Source organism: Muscardinus avellanarius, assembly GCF_963383645.1.
Source record: "Muscardinus avellanarius genome assembly, chromosome: 16".
NCBI classification, from domain to species: domain Eukaryota; kingdom Metazoa; phylum Chordata; class Mammalia; order Rodentia; family Gliridae; genus Muscardinus; species Muscardinus avellanarius.
In genome coordinates, this window is record NC_137802.1 from 205,281 (window position 1) to 213,985 (window position 8,705).

At 63.4% G+C, this 8,705-nt stretch overlaps 1 protein-coding gene across 1 annotated transcript; it reads left to right on the forward strand.

Moving 5' to 3' along the window:
- Nucleotides 1–540: 540 nt before the first annotated feature.
- Nucleotides 541–7,889, forward strand: GPR108 (G protein-coupled receptor 108; the record flags this gene model as incomplete). Its single annotated transcript, XM_080713024.1, has 18 exons — nucleotides 541–660; nucleotides 1,296–1,415; nucleotides 2,870–2,920; nucleotides 3,074–3,156; nucleotides 4,274–4,398; nucleotides 4,469–4,512; nucleotides 4,620–4,688; nucleotides 4,770–4,874; nucleotides 5,479–5,612; nucleotides 5,685–5,760; nucleotides 5,927–6,000; nucleotides 6,087–6,204; nucleotides 6,291–6,421; nucleotides 6,587–6,630; nucleotides 6,798–6,847; nucleotides 6,932–7,015; nucleotides 7,088–7,209; nucleotides 7,817–7,889. 18 exons carry the CDS (start codon nucleotides 541–543, stop codon nucleotides 7,887–7,889), a joined length of 1,623 nt encoding a protein of 540 aa, XP_080569150.1.
- Between the last annotated feature and the right edge of the window lie 816 nt (nucleotides 7,890–8,705).

The window sequence follows — 8,705 nt, forward strand, 5'->3', positions numbered from 1 at the left end:
TTGGCCTCTCCGTGGACCGGGAAGATTAGGAGAACAGGACAGGCCTCAACAGATGCGTGTGTTTACCCAAAGCCTAAGCACTGGCCAGGAGCCACATTCCCCGGGGTGATAAGGGGAAGTCCGTCCTGGAGGACCCTGGGAAGTGTGGTTCCTTTTCGCCTTGTTGGGTGTATCTGCTCCGCTGAATTCTGGGTATTGTAGTTCTGGACCGTTAAGAGTTTATAGTAGGAATTCCGCTTTCAGAGCCGGATATCAGCACCACGATCATTGGTTGGAGGAACTGTTTATCAAACTACATCCGGGACAATCTTTCTAGCGATTGGTGAGAGTGAAGGTGGGGTTAAACGGTATCAGCACTCCCATTCGGAGCCCTGCTGTCCATCTTCTGTCCCATAGGGGCGGGTTTACAAAGAGACGACCGCTGATAGGCTAAGCGGGCTGCAAATTCCGAGTAGCCCAGCCTCGCCCTGCGGCGATTGGCTCACGGGTAGGCGGGGTTGCGGGCGTCAGAGGCGGTCGGGGGAGGTGGCAGCTCTAGAGATGGCAGTGAACGAGAGGAGGGGGCTCGGCCGCGGGAGCCCCGCGGAGTGGGGGCAGCGGCTCCTGCTGCTGCTGCTGCTGGGCAGCGGCTCCGGGCGCATCCACCGGCTGGCGCTGACGGTGAGGCTCGGCTTGGAGTGGTCTCGTCCGTCCTCCCCTCTCCCCGCTCCCAGGCCCGGAGTGGTCTGGTCCAGGATCCCCCTCGGTCCCCGCGCTGGTTGGAGAGGCCGGGCCCCCCGCGGGGGTCGGGCCTGCCTTTGGGGGCGGGGCTCCATCCCCGGGGACCCTGACTCCTCGCCCTTTAGATTGCCGGGCTCCGTCTGGGGACCCTTGGAGCCCTTGGGAGCCGGAGTGGGGCTGGGGGGAGCGTCTGCGGATTCCCCGGGGAAACTTCTGGGCATCCCCTGGGATCTTGGGGGATTCGTTGAAATCTCAGCACCCTGCGGGCCAAGGGAATCTAAAAAGGTTTTCCGGGTGGTGAAAGCCGGTCACCCCCCAGATGGAAGATCCCGGTGGGGGGCCTCCCAGTTGCCCCAGGATTTCCAGCTGGACTCCGAGGCCACCCGGTCCCTGGCCCGGGACGGGCGCCGCGGCACGGCCTCCTGGGAGGCTTCTCGTCCTCCCTCGTGGCCCTCGAGGCTCCTCCTAGTTACGGGGTCACCCGGAGGCTCTTGGGGAGCCCTCAGGACAGAGCCGGGGGCCGGGCTGGTAGGGAGGGGAATCTGAGCTGCCTCTGCCTCCTGGGTGTCCGGCAGGGGGAGAAGCGAGCAGACATCCCGCTGAACAGCTTCGGCTTCTACACCAACGGCTCCCTGGAAGTGGAGTTGAGCCTCCTGCGGCTGGGCCTCCAGGAGACGGAAGAGAAGCCCCCACTGGTGAGGGGCTTCGCGGAGGGCGGGGTGCGCGGCTGCCGGCCCCTCCTAGGCCTGGCCTGCCCCAGCGTGGGATCCTGGCAAGCCCCTTGGCCTGAGCCTCCCGCAGCTCCTCTGTAACCTGGGACTCACAGAGCCTCCTGCAGGCACTGGGTTGTTGCTGGTTGCTTGTTTTGTACTGCTGGCGATAGAACTCAGGGTCCGGACAGCAGGGCAAGCTTCTACCTTTGAGCTACCCCCAGCCCGATTTTTATTTTATTTATTTTATTTTTGAAGCATGGGGATTGTATCTAGAGGCATTCTACCTCCAAGCTACAATTTTTTTTTTCCCAGTACTAGGGATGGAACACAGGGGCATTCAACCTTCGAGCTACACACCCAGACCTCTTTTTTATTTATTTTGAAAAAGGGTCGCACTAAGTTGCAGGGGCCTCACTAAGTAGCTGAGGCTGTCCTCTAACCGAAATCCTTCTGTTTCAGCCTCCCGAGTACTGGGATTATAAGCATGCGCCACCACTCCTGGCTCCTGTTTTATTTTTATTTTGAAACAGAGTCTTGCCAGGTTCATAAGCACCCCACTACTTGCTGAGGCTGTCCTTGGACCTGCAGGCCTGTCTCAGCTTCCCAAGTACTGAGATTACAGGTGTGCGCTACCACCTCTGGCTCTTATTCTTTGTGTGTGTGGTACTGGGGGTTGAACTCAGGGGCATTCTACCTCTGAGCTACACCCCAGCGCTATTTCTTTTAATTTTTATTTTGAAACACTAGGTTGATGAGGGTCTCACTACTTGCTGAGGCTGTCCTCGAACCTGTGATCCTCCTGTCCCAGCCTCCAAAGTACTGGGATTATAAGCATGCACTACCACACTGGCTCTGTGTTCAGTTTTGGAGTCAGGGTCTAGCTTAAGTTGCTCAGGCTGGCCTCTGAACTTTTGGTCCTCCTGCCTCAGCCTCCAGAGGAGCTGGTATTCCAGGAGTGTGCCCCTCTGCGCCCCTAGGCGCTGTTCCTGATCCTCGGGGCTTTCCAGTGAGGGAGAAAGCGCCAGTTCCTGCAGTCACAGTGACTGACTGGGATTTCCTGACTGCACCCCTGCTACCCGCCCGCAGTCTCTGGGTCCGGCTCCTCCAAGCTCCCTCTCAGGGGCACCTGGCGAGTGGCCAGTGTCCGGGAGGGAGGTGCTTGCTCAGAATCACAGGACCTGGAAGTGGCAGGTCCTGGTCCGAATCCTGGCGTGCCGAGTTCCAGAGCCCAGCGCAGGCAGCCATCGACATTTCAAGTTGGGGTGCTCCACGAGGAGGTGACGGCTGGAGATAGAGGGGGAGGGCCAGGAGGGAAGGAGAGTTGGGGGAGACTCAGAGAGCATGGGGCCCGCACGCAGCGGGCGATTAATAAAGTGAGGTCCGTGTCAGTGCTGTGAAGGGGGCCCGCCATTACTGTCCTTCCTTTCCCCCACCAGGTGGGCTTCAGCCTGAGCCGGGTTCCATCTGGCAGCGCCCGACCCTACTCTGTGAGTGGACGGGCTGGGGATGGAGCAGGGACTGGGGTGGTTTGGGGGCATCCGTCTCCTTTCCCAGAGCTGGGAGCAGGAGAGGCCCTGGTGGGGGAGGGCTGAGCCACGCACAGAAGAAGTCACTCAGGACCCCGCTCGCCCACTCCCCAGGCCCAGGATCCCCACAGCTGCCCCCTACAAAGAAACAGCAGCAGTTTGCTGGTCCTGTTCCTCATCGACACCAAGGACCTGCGGTGAGCGAGGCCGGGGCTGCGGAAGATCAAGGTAGAACAGGGAGCCCCTGCTCTCAGAACCTCCTTCCAGCTGCCAGTGGGTGGAGGGGTGCTAGGGATGCCAGGGCCTGGGCAGAGGACAGGACGCGGAAGGTCGCGAGAATGACCCACAGTCATTCCTTCCCGTCCAGTCCTTCCTGTGAGCCAGGCCCTGTGTTTTGCTGGGGATCGAATCCAGGTGTGTTCTACTTCCGAGCCATACTCTCAGTCCTTATTTTTATTTTGAGACAAGATATTGTAAATTGCGTGGGTATCATGAAACCACCGAGGCTGGCCTCAAACCTGTGACCCTCCTATGTCGGCCTCCCAAGTACCGGGGTCACAGGCATGGTCACAGGAGTGTGCCCCGAGGCACAGCTTTCTTTTCTTTTCTTTTCTTTTCTTTTTTTTTTTTTTTTTTTCGGGTCTGGGGGTGGAACCCAGGGGCATTTGACCTCCGAGCTGCACCTCCTGCCCTATTTTTTTTTTTTTTTTTGGTGGTACTAGAGGTGGAACCCAGAGGCTTTCTACCTCCGGGCTATACTCCCAGACCTTTTTTATATTTCATTTGGAAACAGGGTCTCACTAAGTTGCTGAGAGCCTCACTCAGTAGCTGAGGCTGGCTTCGAACCCGTGCGATCCTCCTGTCTCAGCCTCCCCAGCGCGGGGATGACAAGCGTGCCCACCACGCCCGGCCTGCCCTATTTTTTTTTATTCTTCATTTTGAAACCGGGTCTCACTGAGTTGCAGAGGGCCTCACTAGGTAGCTGAGGCTGTCCGCACCGCGATCCTCCGGTCCCAGCCTCCCGAAGGCTGCCAGCTTTCATTTGTGTTTACACAGTCATCATTTCCTGTTCAGAGGGCCAAGTCCCCCAGGCCAGGCATGGAGCCGGGCCGGGGCCTTACAGCACCGCATGGCCACGTGGCCTCTGTAGATCAGCGGCGTAGGACGTGGCGGAGTGCAGGCGCCCACCGGGAGGGGCGGTGGCCCAGTGCTGGAGCTTGGGCCCTGACTAGCCAGGCGCCCCTGGAGGCAGACACGCAGAGTCCCTTCGTGCAGGTCCTGCGCCTGACCCTCGGCTTCGGCTCCTCGCCTCAGGGTCCAGGTGCGGAAATATGGAGAACAGAAGAGGCTGCTCATCTCCCCCGGGCTCCTCCCGGAAGCGCCTTCCACACCGGTGCCCCCCGCGGCGGGACCCACGGCCACCCCGGAGGCGGATGGCGGTGAGTCAGGTGGGGGTGGGGGGGCACCTCCTGTTCTGCTGATTCTTAACATCCCAACCGTCTCCCACAGGGAACCTGACAGTCGACGGCCAGACAAAACCCACGGCGCCTCAGGTAGACAGAACCCAGGGTGGGAGGGAAGAAGGCCGGCACCTGGGGGACGGGGACCCCGGCCACCGCCCGCTGGAAAAGCCAGCTGACGGAGGACTCTGTGCCCTCAGGGCCCTGGCAAGACAGACGAGGAGCTGGTGTTGGGCCTGGACCGCCTCAATGACTCTTACAACTTCAGCGTGAGTGTCTGTGGCGCCCAGTGTCTCCCCGGCCCCGCCGGGCCTCCTGGGTCCCGGGCTGAGACCTCCTCTCCTCCCCAGTTCCACGTGGTGATCGGCTCCAGGGCCGAGGAAGGCCAGTACAGCCTCAACTTCCACAACTGCCACAACTCCATGCCCGGCCGGGAGCGGCCGTTTGACATCACGGTGAGCGGCGGGAGCCGGAGCCCGGGACCGCGGCCCGCAGCCCGCGGCAGAGGACCCTCAGCCTCAGCCTGAAAATATTTGGCGCATACCTGCAATTTCTGTACCTGGGAGGCTGGGACGGGAGGACTACAGGTTCAAAGCCTGCCTCAGCAACTTAGTGAGACCCTGTTCAAAGTAAAAAATAAAAAGGGCTGTAGGTCAGAGGTCGAATGCCCCTGGGTTCAATCCCCAGTATCAAGAAGAAAAAAAAAAGGAAAATATTTGGGGAAAAAAAATTGCAGCCCTACCCAACACGTTTAGACTTTTCCCCTGCGTGGCAGCCACAGTCCTGAGTGTGGGTTGCGCTGTGTATTGAGTCATCCAGGCGTTAAGAGCCACGGGGCCACGTGTAGCTGCTGTACAAGCTCTGCACTGCGGATGTCTGGGGCGTCAGCAGTCAGATCCCAGCATCCTTGGTTCCTCCGTCCGGTTCTCCACGGAATGTCAGAGCGGCTGTATACCCATTGGAGGGATGGGGAAACTGAGGCTCCAGCTAGCAGGTGGGCGAGCTGGAGACTTGAGCTCCCTGCTGTCCGAGCCCAGAGCGGAGGCTGTGCCCCCCCAGGTGATGATCCGTGAGAAGAACCCAGAGGGCTTCCTGTCGGCAGCGGAAATGCCCCTGTTCAAGCTGTACCTGATCATGTCCGCCTGCTTCCTGGCTGCCGGCATCTTCTGGGTGTCTGTGCTCTGCAGGAACACGTAAGGCTCCCTCCGCCTCGCCCCCCTTCCCCAGACCCGGCCCTGCGCCCTGACGCTCCCCCTCCCCGCCAGGTTCACCGTCTTCAAGATCCACTGGCTCATGGCGGCGCTGGTCTTCACCAAGAGCATCTCCCTGCTGTTCCACAGCGTGAGCGCCCGCCGCGCCCTCAGACACCTGTCTCGCTGTCCCCACGCCTGCCCCTGGCTCCCGCCATGGGCGGTGACTGCCCTCTGAGCCCCACTGCCCGCCCTGGCGTGTGCCCACCCCACCTGGCCTCCGTCCTGTCTGACCGCCCCTCCGTCTGCCCCTCCAGATCAACTACTACGTCATTAACAGCCAGGGCCACCCCATCGAAGGCCTCGCCGTCATGCACTACATCACACACCTGTGAGTGCCGGCTGGCGGGAGGGCTGACCCGTGACCCGCTGACCCGTGACCCCGCGACCCCGCTGACCCGTGGCCCCGCCCGCCAGGCTCAAGGGCGCCTTGCTCTTCATCACCATCGCACTCATCGGCTCTGGCTGGGCCTTCATCAAGTACGTGCTGTCTGACAAGGAGAAGAAGATTTTTGGGATCGTGATCCCGCTGCAGGTGCGCTGGGCAGGGCAGCAGAGGCTCCGGGGCCCAGGGTGGGGAGCTCAGGCCAGCGGGACCCATGGTGGGCCTGGCTGTTGCAGGTCCTGGCCAACGTGGCCTACATTGTCATCGAGTCCCGGGAGGAGGGTGCCAGCGACTACGGCCTCTGGAAGGAGATCCTGTTCCTGGTGGACCTCATCTGCTGTGGCACCATCCTCTTCCCCGTGGTCTGGTGAGGGCCCCGCCCTAGTCCTCAAAAGCCCCGCCCTCCCCCCTGCGGAGCCCCGCCCTAGTCCTCAAAAGCCCCGCCCTCCGCCCTGCGGAGCCCCGCCCTAGTCATCGGAGGCCCCTTCCTGCTCACGGGCAGGTCTGTGCTGACCACACCCTGTGCCCCCAGGTCCATCCGGCATCTCCAGGACGCGTCCGGCACTGATGGGAAGGGTGAGGCCTGCCCGCGACCCCCTGCCCCCCCGCCCCCTCTCGTCCCCAGGACCCCCGGCCTCTGCCCCGCCAGCCCCTGCTCCCTGGCGCCGCCCCTGGACCCCGGCGTCCTCCCTGCCCAGCCTGCCCTCTGCCCCCTGGCCCTGACCCCCGCCTGCCCTCCGCAGTGGCGGTGAACTTGGCCAAGCTGAAGCTGTTCCGGCATTACTACGTCATGGTAAGAGCGGTCCGCCCTGGCCCTGCCCGGGGCCCAGCCCTGGCGCTGACCCCTGCCCGCCGCTGACCCCCGCCCGCCCCCCAGGTCATCTGCTACATCTACTTCACGCGCATCATCGCGATCCTGCTGCGGGTGGTCGTGCCCTTCCAGTGGCAGTGGCTGTGCCAGGTGAGGCCGGGGGCGGCGAGGGACGTGGGGGGCCAAGGCCGAGGAGGCCGACCGTCCGCCCGCCGCCCGCAGCTCCTGGTGGAGAGCGCCACGCTCGCCTTCTTCGTGCTCACGGGCTACAAGTTCCAGCCGGCAGGGGACAACCCGTACCTGCAGCTGCCCCAGGACGAGGAGGATGTGCAGATGGAGCAAGTGTACGCTGGGGGCGGGGCCTGGGCGGGGCGGGGCCAGGCAGTGAGGGGCGGGCCCTGGCCGCTCTGGGGGCGGAGCCAGGTTGGTGCGGTCGGGGCGGGGCTAAGGTGAAGAGGGTGGAACCCGGGCAGCTCTGGGGCGGGCTGGGGGGGGGCTAAGCAGGGTAAGGGGCGGGTCCAGGCAGCCTTGGGGGAGGGCTGGGGAGGCTCAGGGGAGGGGCTTGGGATGAGGGGTGGGGCCCGGGCACTCTGGGGTGGGACTTAGTGGGCCTAGGGAGGCCTAGGCTAATCCAGTGGGCTGGGCAGGGCTGGGGTGGGGCCTAGTTCCCTATGAACCGAGCTAGGAGCCGACCCCCTGGTAGCTTGGGCGGGCCTAGGACCCCTGGGCGGGACGGAGTGGGACTAGGGATGGGCCTGGGCAGCTCTGGGGCGTGCTGGGGTAGGGCCTAGGTATCGGAGCAGGATGATTTGAAAGCGGCTGGTTTAGGATCCCGGTGGCACACAGCAGGTGGCTCTGGGGCTGGAGTCCGGCCTGGGGGGCCGGGTGGAGAGGGCGGGGCCAGCTGCCCTTGGACTCATGGACTGTCTCCCGCTGTCCATCTGCTCGCAGGGTGACTGACGCGGGCTTCCGGGCAGGACTGTCCAAAGTCAACAGAACAGCCAGCGGGCGAGAGCCGTTGTGACCGTCCCGCCCCGCTCGCGCCCTGCGCCTCCCCGAGCGCGCGGAGAGGGTGGCGGGCGGAGGGCGCCGCGCCGGGGGCAGGCTCTGAAGGAGCCTCTCGGACGCGGGCAGCCCCTTCTGCCGACCTTGGGCGGCCCTGGCCTCTGCAGGGACCGCCCACCCCGGCGGATGCCGGGCTTCTTGCCCCTCTGGGTGTGGGGATGCGACTTGAGGGCTGTGTTTACAACTTAGAAACCTGTATTCACTGTGCGGAGGCAGTGTGACCACGTCACTGCCTTAACGTTTAATAAACATTCACTGCACAACTGCTGTATGCGGGGGGCCTCTGTCAGCTGCTGGGGACAGCAGTGGCCAGCCCCATGCCAGCCCCAGGGCTCCCAGTCCCTGGGTGGGGTGGCCAGGCAGTCTGTCACTGAGCCATCGGGGCGCGATGGGCCCGCAGAGGGCTGACCAGCCTGGAGGTCAGAGAGGTGCAAGCGGCCACGGCCACCTGAGGGGCCCGGTGAGGACTCCACTGTGGGGTGAAGGGCCACGCCCCACCTCTGTGGCCCGAATCCAGCTAACGCCTTGGGCCCAGGAGCTGGGCGCCCTGCTCCACACGCCAGCTGGTGGGCTGTGAGCGACTCGGCCTGGCGTGAGCTGCTGGTGGCTGGACGCCTAGGGACAGCCTCAGTGCTGCTGACTGCTGTGACCGCAGCCGCTGGCCTGGACGCCGTTTCTCTGTGTAAAGTGAGCCCCGAGCCAGTGCGGTGTGCCTTCCACGGGTACCGCGCGTCGGTGGCTCCTCGGGGAGCCTGCACGGCAGCCCCAGAGGGCC